The 16,699-nt window shown below is 47.4% G+C and overlaps 1 protein-coding gene across 1 annotated transcript in view; it reads right to left on the minus strand.

The window, feature by feature from the left end:
• Window positions 1–2,498, minus strand: part of LOC144935424 (atrial natriuretic peptide receptor 1-like) — a 56,949-nt gene extending 54,451 nt beyond the window's left edge. Inside the window, exon 1 of the mRNA XM_078862047.1 lies at window positions 1,073–2,498. Coding sequence (XP_078718173.1) covers window positions 1,073–1,973 — 901 coding nt within the window. The 5' untranslated portion in view covers window positions 1,974–2,498. The remainder of the gene's footprint in view (window positions 1–1,072) is intronic.
• Between the last annotated feature and the right edge of the window lie 14,201 nt (window positions 2,499–16,699).

Genomic DNA, 16,699 nt, shown 5'->3' on the forward strand with positions numbered 1-16,699 from the left:
TGGTTATTTGCAGTGGTTGTAAACTCTTGAAATGTGTATTTATCTTATAAATCGCATCTGATACATTCAATGTACAACTTCAAACGTGTGTTCTTTTTAATAGCGCCTTGAGGCCTGTGTTGTAAATTGCGCATTCATAAGCAGAGATTATGATGATGTTGTTGCTTCTGATGATAATGACGATCTGAAATAGTGGTGAGATGCTGATGATGGGTTCGGCCGTGGTGGTGGTGGTGATGACGATGATGGTGATGGTATCGTTGTGGTGGTAAGATGATATCTATGGTATAATGGTGACGCCATGGAGTTGGTGGTGTGGGGGATGTTGATGATGATGATGATGATTATTTGACATGTGCCGCTGCTGATAATGATGATTACGACTACTATTACAACAATGACGCTGCTGCTGATGTTTCACATTTTCATGACGCTGCTGCTGCTGTGTCTGCTGCTGCTCATGACTTTGAAAACGACATCGCAGATGATGATGATGCAGTTCTTGATGCTGCTCATTATGATGATAATAACGACTAAGACGATGACAATAACGCTGCTGATTAGCGTAACAATTATGATGCTGCTGTTCCTATTGCTGCCCACGACGACGACCGTTATGTAGAACTTCTTTCGCACCGTACGTAGTCTTCCGTGCTAATCGGAGATTCCGGGGAAGGGCAACAAACTAAACACAACAATCAGTTCTAGAGAAATTATATTTCAACATAAACTTAGACATGATCATGTCAATAGAGACATGATGATGTCCATCATTACAGTTTAATTTCAGTTTCATTTATTAGGTATAGCCCTGTGAGCCATTCGGCTCTTGAATCGGGTGCAACCGCAACAAACAAAAAACAAAAACATGAACAAGAAAACATCTTAAAGTGACTATGTGACTAAGTGCAAACAGAAAATCCAAGAAAAGACAGCAAAATATTGCAGAAAAAGCACCGCACACCAACGCTGTGTGCAAAAATCCCAGTGGGATGCAAGTCAGACAGCTGCAAGGCCAACCGATCGTCATCACACCGCATCCCTCCCATCACCCTCGTGCGCATCTGCTCACCCCTGGCTGTGCGCTGCATGTTCTCCACGGCTTTGGCCACGTCGCGACTCGTGAGCATCTGCTCGTCCCACGTGTAGTGCACCACAGTGATGTCGTGCGTTCGCAGCGCCATGTAGACTCCCTCGACCGTGAAGTAGAACGGACGGTCGTCCTTGTTGGTGTCCGAGTAGATGAGCATCGCTTTCCTCCTCCAGCCGAACAGCGCGTGGACCCGCACGGCCATGCGGCCCAATTTCACGTGCGAGGGCCCGACTCGGGTCAGCATTCCGTACTCCCCGCTCTTGTTGTCGAAGCCGTGGGCCGGCGCCCCAGCCGTCACGAGCGGCCTCCGCCAGTGCGTGGCGAACCGTGCCACGGGGGCAGAGCTGTAGACGCAGCCCGGCCCCAGGAAAGCGTCCGGGTCGTGCTCGAGTTTGATGTCCACCGCTTGCAGCTGAGCTTCCACGTCCGAGCAGAAACCATCTTTGTCCTCGGTGCTGGCCAGAACGTAGGTGAGCCGGTGGCGGCCCAGACCCAGGGACGGGTCGGCGTTGACCCGCTCCAGGGCCAGGACTACCGCGGGCCCGACTCTTGACCAGGACCACGGGTAGGAGGAGTTGCGCAGCGGGAGGAGAACGGCCAAGGTGACCACCGGTGGGGCGTCGGTGCCGTTGGCCTTATTGTCCGCGGTCTCGAGGGCGCTTCTTGCTTCGAGGCCAGAGGGCACACCACCAGCAACAACGCCTCCGCCACGGTCACCGCCGTGATCGGCACCAAGAGCCACACCACTAGCAGCACCGCGGTCACCGCCAACGCTACCAACACCGCCGCCACCGCGACCAGCGGCCGCTGCAAAGCAGACGAGAAATGAGAAAATTCCCGGCCCCGAGCAGAGGAGCGAGGGCATCGGACGGGGATGCATTCCCAAAGCACGCAGTTCCCTCCGTGTGCGCGCGCGACCAAGTGACAGACTAAGAGATGACAGACACCTCCTCAATCCGCTCCGTTTAGTCCTGCTGCGGATTACGATAATTGACGCTGCTGCTGCTGATAAAGATGCTAATGCTGCTGCTGCAACAACTGTCTCGCATGACAAGGCATCCCGTCGGCTTCTAGATGGAGACTGGACACGAGACCACCACCGGTTGAATCCACTCGCGAGTCGAGACAGCAGAATCTCAGCAGCCGCTCCTCCTCCTCCTCATGGCACCGCGTGCTGGAGCCCGTGTCTGTCGGCGGCCTGACGTCCCACACAGCCGGCTTCGGTCAGCGTCATCATCACCGCGACCAACATCCTCCTCTCATCATCCTCCTCATCGTAGTCATCAGCGTGAAAATTCACTGCTGCTTCAGAGCGCCTCCTCTCACTCCACACTCTCCGTCGCGAGCCTTTATTTCAGTAGCCGTGGTGGGCTGAGCGAAAGAAATACACAGGGAGAGAGAGAGATGCCACACGAGGAGAGGCAGCAGTAGTAGTAGTAATAATAAAATAATAATGCTGCTCGAATTGGCCAACATCATCTCTGCGGCTATGGCAGCCGGGGCGAAGCGACACCTGCTGATGAATCGAGATCGTGCTTTTGGTGCCCGGACTTTCGCACTCCGCGCGCACAGCGTAAACGCGAGCTGCCCCAAGGACTCAATGTTAACAAACACACTTACGCAGGCAATACGTGTCCTTCATACAGCTGTCCCTTTAAACATAACAAATGCATGTTGTGTTATATATATACATTCCGTCGGCCACATGGCCTTCTGGGAGTGCATCATTTCAGTCGCATGGATTCAACACAAGCACTTATCTGGCACCGGTTTCGACATGCAGTGTATCATCATCACTCTTTAACTGGCCGTTTACACACGTGCTTATATATGTGGAGGATCGCATAGCTTGTTTAATTGTTGGCGCAGGATGCGGCCTTCCCGCATATCTGTAGTTCTTCAAAGTCGTCCCCTCTCTCTCTACGAGTAGGAACATCAACATGATCATGATCTTACGAGAGTTTAAATTATCATCATCAGCAGTCTGATTTCCTTGAATCAGCAGTGCTGGTGAACTGCCAGATGTTTATAAGCAAAATACTTTATCTTTAAGAGAGGGGTCCGAGTTCTACGCTGATTTTTTAAAATATAACATATATATAAAATGCACCATACTGATTATGGTAATGATTAATATGTACCGTAATACATAATAATGTTTTTTTTGTGTTAGGGGCTGTCCATAAATGACGTCACGCGATTTTGGACGATTTTTGACCCCCCCCCCCTCGTCACATGGCGTCACAAAAAGTCAGACTCCCCTCAAATATGACGTCACAAAGCTCTGCCCCCTCCCCCCCCAAAAAAAGAAACATGTTTCAAATCGCTTTAAACTATTGTCATTGTAGTGCGTATTTAATGTGCCGCTGCACTCTGATGGTGTAGGAGAAAACATCTATTAAAAAGTCTATTTAATGAAGTAGAACGTGTTGTCTATATTTATTTAAAGTTGCACATTTTGATGTGACGTCACATTTCTCAACCCCCCCCCCCCTGTCGTCACACATCATCACAAATGTCTGACTCCCCCCCCCTAGGTGCGTGACGTCATTTATGGACGGCCCCTTGTAGATTAAATCGCTCATAATATTCACGAGTCGCAGAACATATGGTTGGTTACCTACATTATCCATAACGACCCTAACGACTCTTCTGCGTATTAGGACGTTTTGCGTGGAACGAGGACCCGTTTCTCATAGGGAGGATCCTTACCAACGGAATCAGAATCTTTATTTAGACTGCAGGCGGAATCCGATGAGCCATGAAGAAGCTCTTTTTCACAGATGTCCAGTCAGCATTTTGGGCGGGTCGGCAAGAGACATCAGGAAAACTCACCACAGCATTGTTTCAAGGGGTCTGGAGCTTGATGGTTTTGAACCAGTGCTGCCATAAGCGACGACTCTCAGTTGGTTTGATGGGACCTCACACCTGTCAACCCCTTATCAGTGCCCTATCTTATTACATACCAATTCAGACCTTTTTTAAATTAAAGCTTTCGTGACTGCAGGGATTCATATTCTTGGTTCATTCGATAAAGTCGCGTAGAAGGGAAACAATAAAAGAATAAAACATATAAATAATACAATATTATTGTTTTATATTTTTATTATTTTATTGTTTCCCTTCTACGTGACTTTACCGAAAGAACCGATAATATAATTCAGACCTTACTAATCACCCCGTGCCCTTATAAAATCTCAACGTTCATCCTACAAAATCCCATCACAAGGGAGAAACACAAACAAATAAGACTCAATTGTGTTTTGTCGTTGCACGCATTGAAACAGACCTGAAAACTCAATTTCCCTGTACAAAAATACGGGGTAAACTGTCTGCGTTGACAGGGTTGACTTAAACGGATGAATATGCTCACGTTGAGGTTGGCGTGTGTGCCAGTAGGCGGATTCGGGGGGAAGTGAGTGGCCTGCTGAAGAATATCTGTAAACACTACCGATGAATGTTTGAAGCGGGACAATGGCGTGACTGCGCGTGACTGCGCGCTCCGCGGTTTGCCACGAGCAAGCCTCGTGACTGTCTCCATGAATGAAGGAGTTCCCAACTTGTTACGGTAGAGGGCGCTCCCTCATGCCACAAATCATTGTTGATGATCATGGTTATTATTATTTTGATGACCTCATTCAACTGAGTTCAGGAGGAAAGACTCACTGAGGCTAAAGGATAATGTCCATGCGAGTCATGGTTTCAATTGTTTGGCTCGTTCCTTATGTGTGGGGTTACCTTGTTTATAAAAAAAAATTGGGAAAGATCACGTGAGTAAAATGTGTGTCGTACACCCTCCTCCACCCAACATAGCGAGTTAATTAATTGTTCACGTGAACAAACGTGGAAATGTATTACTGCTTCAGAACGCCGGTGTGTTGGAGAGCAATACACAAAACATTTAAGATGAATAGATATTGGTCGTGAAATCCTCAGCCTTAAATTTACCAACCTCTCTGGGGTTAACAGTGCCGCAAGGTGTGGCGGCATCTGATGGTTGTGGCCATAATTCTATATTGATATTCATGGTTATTACATTAAGCAGCAGTAGACTTTGCCCGTTTTTGATCGGCTTTAGCGTCACACTCCATGGAAGGCCAATTACTTGGTTCACCGACGATGACGCGTTGAGAACTCGTCTTGAAACAACGTATAACATCAGGCTGACTTCGCACTATTCGTGAGTAAACACATGCCTGTAGTTTTGATGCAAAATAGATGAGATGTTTCTCCCTATATATATATGTCTCTCCACATGAAAGGCAAATAAAAGTATTTCTTACACAACCCATTGGTCCAATCGCCTTCAGGGAGTACTTACATTCAGCAGCATTGATTCAGGACAAGTGTAGTGACATAGAATGGATCACTGAGGCGCGTAGCGCTGGGTACAATAGAATAAAAAAATATGGGCGTAGTAGCCAGCACAGCATGTCATACCACGCAGTGGGTCGCAAGGATGCGTGGTGCTGGCTGTATGAGTCCTACAGACGGAGCCATGGTATAGCAGCTATCCCGCCAGCATAGCGGGTAATGCCACATAGTGGATCACTAGGGGGCGTAGTACTGGCTGCTGGCGGAGAGGGGCATATGAGGACACATCACCCAGGCTGGCTGGCAAAGCACGTGATGGGCCGGGGTGAAGGATGAGGGCAAGGGTGACCGAGGGGACACAGGGGGCATGGCCCAGGACCTTCTGGAGGGTTCCAAGAGGGGGCATGGTTAAGGATGGAGCCGGGCAGGTGGCACATGGAGGTAGGCCCAGAACCTCCTGGAAGGTTCTGGGAGGAGGTGTGGCCGAGGGCGGAGCCAGGCTACGCTGGGGGGCATAAAAGGGAAACCCCGAGGCTGAATTGGGGCTGTCTACAGGTTGAATGGAACCCGAGGTGCTACGTCTTCGTCTCCGTCTCCGGCGTTGTAGGTCAGACAGCATGTTGGCTGCTCTGACCCGTAATTAGTTATCCCGTGTGTAAACAGTATGTAAGTTATATAGTGTAGAATAAACGTCGTTGCCTCCTAACATAGTGTCTCAGAAGTGACTCACTACACAAGCAAACTCTGGACCAGTATCTAAGGGTCCGTAGTGTAGATAGGTCTTAATAACAATTTAATTATTTATGGTGTTCTAGAGTTTAGTATAAATCATAATAATCTCCTCAGCTTCCAAACTCATAGATTTGGCTGCAGGAAAGGAGCTGAAAAAAAAAAAAAAGAGTCACGTAATACACGGACCAATCAGGAAACAGGAATCCAAATTAGCTTCTTATAGAATAAGTTTAATAAAATCTGAATATTGATGAGGGCTGCAGATCAACATTCAATAACTCGAGAATAGGGGCCATCCATTTAGTAGGTACGCATGGAGGGGGGGTTAACCCAAATGCGTATGGGGGATCTACTGACAATGTACGTGTAGTGAGTTCAACTTAGTCGGAGATGTTATCTTGGGAGCAACACTATTTATTCCGCATTAACACGTAACACAACACGATCTACACTCGGGTCTCGAATGCCCATCTAACCACGCTACGGCTGAACTAGACACGGTTCGCTATCCCGGTCCGGACCACAAACAGGGTCCCGGACCACGTGGCTAGAGGCTTCTTCTCCCCGACGTGGATCTTCCAACACCAACACTTGAAGAACCCCGAGCTCCTCACGAAGCTCTCATTATTTGCTCCCGGGCTGGGGCTGGCTCCGCCCTTAGCCCCGCCCACCTTCCAGGCTTCTCGAGCTCCTTCTCGAATGTTCCCGAGAGCCCCTCGGGACCACATGACCGCCCCTCGGCCCCCGACCATCAGTGCCCCCCCCCCCTCCAGTATCGTCCGGTCACGTGACAGCAGATCAGCCAGAGTGTCATGCCCCAGAGTAACCCTGGCTGGCTGACGCTCCCTCTCGCTCCAAACTGAAATTGAAGCGGCTGTGCCAGGAGGCCACAAGGTAGTCTGAACGCCGTCTCAAACTCAAACGAACTCTCGAAGATATAGCAGAAGAACAACCGAATCTGAGGCAAAAACTACGAAAGTTTACAAGGGATAGAGACGGTAGACCAGCCATCACAGATGACTATCCAGATCTTCTCGACGCAATTATTGATATTGCCTCGATTGGTGCCACTGCCAGCGGTCGGCGCCGGTCGCAGGAAATGCGATTGTGTAAGATGCTAGATTACCTATGTAGTGAGTCCAATTGAGTCGCAGACGTTGTTCTTTAGAAGGCAACACTTTTATTGTAAGATCAACCCGTTAACACAAAGGGGTAACTGCCCCTTCACCAGATACAGCCTAGGGTGGTGACCACCCAGCTAACTACTCGAAATGTATAAGTTACAGCTACGAAGGGTCAGACCCTCACTCGGGTCCCCGACCACGTGTTGATGCCTCGTAGGACGTGGAGCTTCCAGCTTGTAGAATGCAGCGACCCCCGTCCCTCTCAGGGACCCACCTTATATCCCCCCTGGGTCGGGGCCGCTCCGCCCTTGGCCCCGCCCACCTTCTCGAGCATTCTAGCTCCCTCCCGAGAGCTCTTCCCAGACACGTGATCACCCCCTAGCCCCCCCCCCACCTGGGGGCTTCTCTGTGGACACTCTGGATCACGTGTCTATGGGGTCAACCAGAGTGCCATGGCCCGGGGCAATCCTGCCCCTGGGCTGAAACTCTCCCACTTCCCCTTGTGGGAGCCCGCACTACACGCTATGCGTGGTGCCCGCGCTATCCCAGCGCTCACCAAGCCCTGCTAGGGCTGGTACTACACCCGCCTACGGGGTGTACGCGATGACAGTGCTGTGCTAGAGCCGGCCTCACACAGCAACCCACCCGGTGCTGTCCGTGATGTCGGGACATCACACGCCACGGCCCTCTCGGGCCGGCACCAAACAGTGACATCCCCGATGTCACTACACCTACATAAAACCTTATCAAAACAAGGCTATCATCTGTCGAGGTCGCGACGTATCTGCGGCTTCTTCCAAGACAATCCAGCTCAATGGAAGGCAAACATTACATACAGACCGTACCTGTGAAACTGACAAGAGCTGCCAATACCGCTCATGACCATCACAAAAATGCAGTAATTGCGTTTGTATCTATGGCATACCTAGATGAAATGTGTTCTATGTTTGGAGCAGACGTGTGTGCTTCTACCTCAGCCAAGACGACACGGCTAAAGTGTCACGACGAAGCAGGCGCCTATACTGATGCATCTCGAATATGCGGTGCGTTTGCCAGATCACGATTTTGTTGTTGCGTCTCGCCATAAACTTATCCCATCTGTCTATGCTGCCTGTGCCGTGACTCCAGGAAAGTTAATCGATGCTGTAACATACTCCGGTCCTACGTATATTGCAGTGCGTTCAATGAAACATGGTGGCAGTACAGCTTTTACGCATGGTCATGATATGGAACATCTGCGCTCGATTCCAAGTTTCCTGTCATTGATGTGCACAGCTGATGGTGGTCGTGGCGAGTGATGGAGGACCGGACGAGAATCCGACATTTCCCAAACCGCTACAGATTGCAGCCACTAGATTTGTTGACTGGGATCTGTATGAGTATTTGTCAGGCACCCACGCACCTCATGATACAGCCTACAACAGAGTTGAGCGCCGGATAGCTCCACTGAGCCGAGAGCTAGCCGGACTAGTGCTACCTCATGATCACTACGGGTCACATCTCAATGCATCAGGAAAAACAATCGACACGGAGTTGGAAAAGCAGAACTTTGAAAAAGCAGGAGAAAGATTGGCAAATGTATGGTCCGCAGTCGCATTAGATACGCATGATGTCCATGCAGAATATATTGACCCAGTAGAGCGTGAATCGCCCAGTGAACCAGAAGTCAAATGGGTCGCGCGTCACGTCCGGCAGAGTGAATATTTTCTGCAGATCACTAAGTATGATGATTCTGGCTGTAGTCGCCCATGGCGCACCTCATGGAAAAATGTATTTCCTGAACGTTTCCTGCCCGGTCGTACTGACACATTCGGCAGCTGGTCTTAGTATTCCTGAGTCAGAATCCGTAAAGGATCAGATACACGCGCACTACAGTTCACTTGCTCAGCGACAAGCATTTGGATCATCAAAAGTTTATTCGAACGCGTCGTTTGTTCTGCACTGTCAGCCACTTGCACAGCCTGAAATTATCAAGCGCACATGTCCCGTGTGAGGCGTTAATCACGCAGCTGGAGGGGAGGGGGGTGTAAAAAGTACGCGTGCGCACAGGGAGGGGCGGAGATGTCAAGTTTTGACAGATTTTTGCGTACCTACTTAATGGATGGCCCCAAATAGTAAGTGCCCCCGACCGGTCGGCCAACATAATACAATAAAGCAATGCACACACGCCCACACACACGCCTGCCAGGTGTAAGCAATGTTTGCTGTATAGCTGAGGAACGACTTTCAAAATTACGATTATTTGGTTTGTAAAATGTGATTTTGAGAAGGGGCCGTCCATAAATGACGTCACGCACCTAGGGGGGGAGGGGGGGTCAGACATTTGTGACGATGTGTGACGAGGGGGGGGGGGGTTGAGAAATGTGACGTCGCATCAAAATGCGCAACTTTAAATAAATATAGACAACACGTTCTACTTAATTAAATAGACGTTTTAATAAATATTTTCTTCTACAGCGTCAGAGTGCAGCGCCACGTAAAATACGCACTACAATGACATTAGTTTAAAGCGATTTGAAGCATGTTTTATTTTCAAAATAGAAATATAGTTTTGGAGGGGGGGCAGAGCTTTGTGACGTCATATTTAAGGGGGGGGGGTCTGACTTTTTGTGACGCCGTGTGACGAGGGGGGGGGGGTCAAAAATCGTCCAAAATCGCGTGACGTCATTTATGGACGGCCCCGAAGACGATGCACATTGCAATGGAAAGTGGCAAGTGTGGCATGATTTCTCTCTCTGTCCCTCTCCCACTTGTCACGAAATACCTCGGCCACCCAACGCTCAATGCGGAGCACTTTCCCTTTGTCTCTCGCTCTTTACTTTTCCGTTCGAAATTCTCGTCGCTGCAGTGGCCAATAGATGTCCCACCTGCTGTCTCGGCCCTCCCAAGATTGCCCTAATTTCGAGGTGCCTGTCCTGCAAAGTGCGTCAGTCTTTTCCAGGGCCTATTAAATGTCTCGGTTTTTGCCAGGTGAGCATAATGCTCGTGCCTCACTGAAAAAATGTATTTACGTGTGCTAGGAGCGTCGCCGATTATATATTTTTTTATTTTAAGGAAGTGTTGTTGACGAATGCGTTGAGGTTTTTTTTATTTAAACCGAGTTTTCTCAATTCCCCGATGTTGTGTCATGAGTTCAATCCCATCATACTGTACGTCCATATATTTGATTTGTACCTCAGTGGTGGCAACCCCAAGGGGCAGTCTTGCTCCTCAACTGGCGACGATCCCTTCTTTTATTATTACACGCTTTTATTTGTTGTATCCTCAAACAAGTAAACCCGTAAAAACAAAGTTTTTCACTATAAATACTTTATATGCGTGGCATCGGGGCGGCTAGAGCCCTCTCGTCCTCTGGCTTGAGATGGCTGCCACCTATGGGTCAGATGATTGTCTGGCAGCATTAAACAATTGGTAATTAAATATTAAAAAAAAAATTCCCTAAATAGTGTAAACAATGTTTTTTTTTCACGAAAATGCATTGTCACGCACAACGAGTCTGTGTGCAAAATGTCAGCTCGATTGGATCACGGGAAGTGGATTAAAAAACGACCGAAAGATTTGCACGGTCCTAAGCAAGTAAGCGAACTTAATATAAAGGATTTAAAAAGAAATCTTGTACCAACATTTTTACCCACTTCCCAATGTGCTATCGACTGCTAACTTGAAATACCTATGTCATGCTGATGACAATACTAGATTGTATCATTAAAAAAATACAAAACATATTTTTTTTACATTTTACACGCTTTTATTTAACTTACTCTGTGTGTTGTCGTATCCTAAAATATTGTAACTCAATTTCAACCGTATTCCCAATGTCGTATAGACTGCAAACTTGGTATAGGTATGTCATACTGATGACAATACTATATTCTATCATTGAAAATTAAAAATATATATTTAAAAATAATCTATTTTACGGCTCTAATTGTCCACGTTTACTGCTCTAATTGTCGACGCTCAACTAACGTTGGCTGTAAATCACCACGGTCCCTTACGTTACGGCAAGCCACGGGGAGCCACGCCGAGGGGCGGGGGATGTGAAAGGAGGGGGGGGGGGGCGATGGGGGAAGGGGGCAGGGGGAGGGGCAGCTCGGACAGTACATTTCATTAAAACGTGTTTTAAAAAAAATATTTTTTAATATTTTAGTTCTCTCAAAGTCAAGCGAGAGGTTGCGGTTGTACATGATTCTACATACACATTTGATTTGTCAATCCACTGCTGGATGGCAGCCTCCCCACACCGAGCACGTGCGTGGATCACAAGAGTTATTTGACCATCTTTCACCAGTGTGGGTTGGGCGAATGTGGGAACATAGACATGGGAGCATAGAAGTAAAGCCCAACAATCCATTTTTGCCGCATTGCCCTCTGCTGCCCACCACGTAGCTCCACAACTAGTCTACAGCACCTGGTCATATACAGGGCAGTAGGCCATCCAAGCTGGCTTAATCCTGTCTATAGCTTTCCGAGATCTGACGAGATCCAGCCAAATTCCTGGGTGGTTTGACCAGATTCAGTGTAATACAACCACTGCAACATGGGACGTGTTTTGCACAGGTCCTGGAACGAGAAACACTGGGTTGGTATTACGAGCTCAACCCAGTGCTGTGTAAACTAACAAATCCCTTCTTAGGATCACAGTAAAAAACAATATGGAGATAGAATTGTCACCAGCAAGAATGTTGTTTGCTTGCTCATTAACTAAATCTCCCGATAACTTCACATACCAGCAGGGATTATGCGACTGATGTCAGGTGCGGGTGGAAGTAGGATTTTAAAAAAAGATTAGCATGAAAACAAATATACAAAGATTACTTGAAAAAACAGCTCATCACCACGTCACCAACAGTACTACCCATTTGTCAATCCACTGCGGGATGAAGGCCTCCCTCCCCACACCACGTCGGTGCAGGGGGTGGGGGGGGCTGTTTGACCACCACTTCACCGCGCTGGTCAATGCAGGTCGGTGATTGGCGGGGCGGGGGGGGGGGCACAGGACTGGATCAGATATCACTCACCATTCGGGTTGCCAGGTTTGTAGTAGAGTAGAATTGCACGATATTACTTGCAGGAACTAACAAATGCGTCTATTCCATCAAGGTCTTTATCGCCAGTTGCTCAGCGCTACCAGGTCGAGGTTGTGCTCTTTTGGTGATCGGGCTTTTGTTAGCGTGGCACCCAAGCTATGGAACACCTCGCCACTTGAAAGCAGGCAATCGTAGGCGGTAGATATATTGAAGTCTGCTTTGAACCCCATCTCTTTAAAGTGGCCTTCCCTCTATAGTTTGGTGGTTGCCCTGGTTCTGTTTTTGTTTCCAGATTTTCATACATTGCGTATTGGGATCTTAGGATGTAATGGGCATTATACATTTGAATTAGTATTACTATATATATCATAAGATATAAGATTCGTGGTAATTATGTAATTCAATTTACAAAATATCCTAAATCATTGGTCATTTCCTTTATATATCTCTTAATTCCTGGGAAAAAATATTTTCGAAATACTAAACACGATCATTCAGGTTCTAAAGTAATATCTGTTACTCCATTCCCCACTCAACGTGCTTCTTTTACTGCACTGCTACGAAAGTAAGCCTCGCATATCGTTGTAGTTCATGTAACTATGTCCTTATACGGGTAGGAACCTCCTGGTTACAGCAGCCCACAGGGGATTATTGTGTCCGTCGTGCAGGGAGGGGCTGGGTGGGGAGGGAGGGGCTGGGTGGGGAGGGGAGGCTGGGGAGGGGTTGGATGGGGAGGGTGGGGCTGGGTGGGGAGGGAAGGTGGGGAGGGGCTGGGTGGGGAGGGTGGGGAAGGGCTGGGTGGGGAGGGGAGGGTGGGGCTGGGTGGGGGGTGGGAGGGGTGGGGCTGGGTGGGGAGGGGCTGGTCACCCCGTGGTGCCCTTATAAAACTCAACGTTGAACCTACTCACGCCGGCTTGTGCCCGCCCTCACAGTCGGGCATATTTGCGGAATACACCACGCCGCCGTTGACCCTGGCCAATGACCGAGCAACCCAACGTTCCTACCAGCTCCTTCCGCAGGAATGTGTTTGTGTAACTGGTAGCACGTGCGTTACAAAGACAATACTATACTATAAAGAATGTCTGTGTGTCCCGCGCGTGACGTCACTCCACGTCGGCCAGCCCCCCTAATTAATTATCATGAACAGGTGACGTCCCCCACATGGATCCCCCCTCTCATTAATAATCATGAGCGGGTGACGTCACTCCACATGTAGCACGCGCTCTCATTAATAATCATGTGCAGGTTTACTCCAGATTGAACAGCCCCCCTCATTAATACTCATGAAGAGGTGACGTCCGGTTCTTTGGTACTTTCGGTAAAGTCATGTAGATAGAAACATAATAATAAAAAAGTTAATAAAAATAATAAAATAAATATATTACAAACAAACAAAAACACTAATGTAGACTGTAACCTGGTTCTTCATCGGAGTGAGTGTACTGTGAATCTATAATGTAGACTGTAGCCTGGATATTAAGTTTGGTGAGTGTACTGGTAGTCTATAATTTAGACTGTAGCCTGGTTCTTAACCTGAGTGAGCGCACTGGCAGTCTATACTGTAGACTTATTATAGACTAACCCTAACCCAAACCCTGACCCTATAATGTAGACTTATTATAGACTGGCAGTGCACTCACTCAGGTTAAGAACCAGGCTACAGTCTACATTATTGTTTTTTATTTTTTTATTGTTTTTAAAATATTTTTTTTCACATTATTTTTTTAAATATTTTTTCTATCTACGTGATTTTACTGAAATAACGAAAGAATATGAATTCCTGCAGTCACGAAAGTTTTAAGTCACAGGTGTCGTCTTCCAAACGGACCCCCCCCCTCTATTAATAATAATTAGCGGGTGACGTCACTCCACATGGGGGGTCGAGGCGCCTCCTCCCCCCTCCCCGGCGTCAACTTACAACCCTCACTACAAAGGCAGAACCCTCACGTCACGTGATCTCCGTAACGCTATTGAGACATCAAAGTAAAAGGACATCATGATGAACAAGGGATTATAACCTCAAAATGAAATAAGTCTGTGAAGTGCAATTATGTGAAACTGATCACCGTGATGATTGTCATACCACGAATATTTCTGTAGTATGATACAATGAAAACATATACAGCATCTCGGCAACCCGGGTTCCCTACGTAGTGGCGATAACCGCTTATGATGTGAAATATCCTTTACCAGGCTCTCATCGGGCCATTCAATCGTCTTATTTCCCTCGGTCGCTTCGTGCTGGATTCATTGACATGCTTATTTCTCTGCTCCAGCAGCAGCCACCAGCAGACCCACCTTTCTCTCTGCCCCCCCCCCCTCTCTCTATTTAAGGCCTCGACACAGAGGCATTGGGTCTCTGTGTGTCTCTGTTGTGTGTCTCTCTCTGTGTGTCTGTGTTGTCTCTCTCTGCTTGTGTGTCTGTCTGTGTGTCTCCGTGTCTGTGTTTTGTCTCTCTCTCAAATGTATTTCTACCTGATGACGGTTGCTTGTGTTGCAATCGAAACGTCGTCCTCTATTATTTAATTTATGTTCTTTCTACGTGACTTTACTGAAAGAACCAAAGAGTAATTATTGCAGTCACGAAAGCTTAAAATCAAGTTTAAAACAATCCTTATCAAGATAAAGTTTGATAATTGTTTTTTTACCCTTCTATCTGGCAACAAAACTGACACCTTTTTTACAAGGGGTAATGTTTGCATAGACCATAATACCTGCAGTCATAATGTAAACAAAAAACATAACTCTGATAATGTGCACTGCCCTTGAAGTTGATTGGTCCACACATGACGCCAAAAGGCTAGGCTCTAAGGAAAGCTGTCTCGGGTGTGGACCAATCAACTTCAAGGACAGTGCATATATGATCAGAGTTATGTTTTTTGTTTGCATTTTGACTGCAGGTATTGTAGACTATGCAAACATGACTCCTTATAAAAAAAGGTGTCAGTTTTGTTGCCAGATAGAAGGGTAAAAAAACAATTATCATTTTTTTTTACTGCCAAATGAGGTTCCAATGGTGTAAGATAAAGTTTCATGCACAGGCCAGACGGCCGGGATTGACTGACGCATTTTTTTGTAACAAAAAATTGCTTTGGAGTTACATTTGAATGAAGCTGGCATGAACACGCACGTGTCAAAGTTGGTTAAAAGGTCGCGATTTATCGAATCCTAACTCTTTGAAAGCCCTACGTGAAATAAATAAATAAAGTTATGAATATTAAGAGGCATTACTGGCATAGTTTACATTGCATGCATTTCTATCGCACGTGCACAGCCCCTTTTGTCAATCCATTGTCGGATGAGGGAAGATATCCACGCTTTATGGGCCGTGATAGATGCGTGACCATACGGTGATCAGTGAATATGGTGGGATGAGGGGTGATTGCCCACAACGCCTGAAACCTCTGTCTTTTTCACATGGTGGTCACTTGTCCGAGCACTATCCAGGCCCAACAATCTGCTTATCTTCTGAGATCGGACGATGTTGGGCACATTTGAGGTGATTTATAATCTACATTAATTTCAACTTGTAACGCGCCCCACAGTTGTCTGCTTGCTCGAATCGAGAGAGAACGACAGAGGCTGCGAGGAACCACAGACAAGCGGGAAGGCAGCCACGCTCGATGAGCAGAGTGCCGACATTTGCCCACGCTCTGCGGTCCTCTATATATGAAGGTGTTATCGGTCCATGAGTATTTACACGTGGGAGGAAACCGAAGCACTTGGAGAAAACTCCTCGTGTGCGAGGGGGCAACACTTTATCCCATAAAGACGGAACAGTTGGAGTTGAAATATTTGTTCTCCTGCCTTCTGGCAAGCCAGGGTTTGACACCTCCAGATGACTTTAGACTGCCCCTTGGGGTTGCCACCACTGAGGTACAAATCAAATATGGGACGTACAGTATGATGGGATTGAGGTCATGACACAACATCGGGGAATTGAGAGAACTCGGTTTAAATAAATTAAAACTCAACGCATTCGTCAACAACACTTCCTTAAAATAAAAAAAAATATCAAATCGGCGACGCTCCTAGCACACGTTAATACATTGTTTTCAGTGAGGCACGAGCATTATGCTCACCTGGCAAAAACCGAGACCTTTAATAGGCCCTGGAAAAGACTGACGCACTTGGCAGGAAAGGCACCTCAAAATTAGGACAATCTTGGGAGGGCCGAGACAGCAGGTGGGACATCTATTGGCCACTGCAGCGACGAGAATATCGAACAGGGAAAATAAAAGAGCGAGAGACAAAGGGAAAGTGCTCCGCATTGAACTTTGGGAGGCCGAGGTATTTCGTGACAAGTGGGAGAGGGACAGAGAGAGAAATCATGCCACACTTGCCACTTTCCATTACAATGTACATCATCTTCTCAAAATCAAATCTTGCATACCAAATCATCGTAA

The sequence above is a fragment of the Lampetra fluviatilis genome, chromosome 13 (genome assembly GCF_964198595.1).
Source record: "Lampetra fluviatilis chromosome 13, kcLamFluv1.1, whole genome shotgun sequence".
Classification (NCBI taxonomy): domain Eukaryota; kingdom Metazoa; phylum Chordata; class Hyperoartia; order Petromyzontiformes; family Petromyzontidae; genus Lampetra; species Lampetra fluviatilis.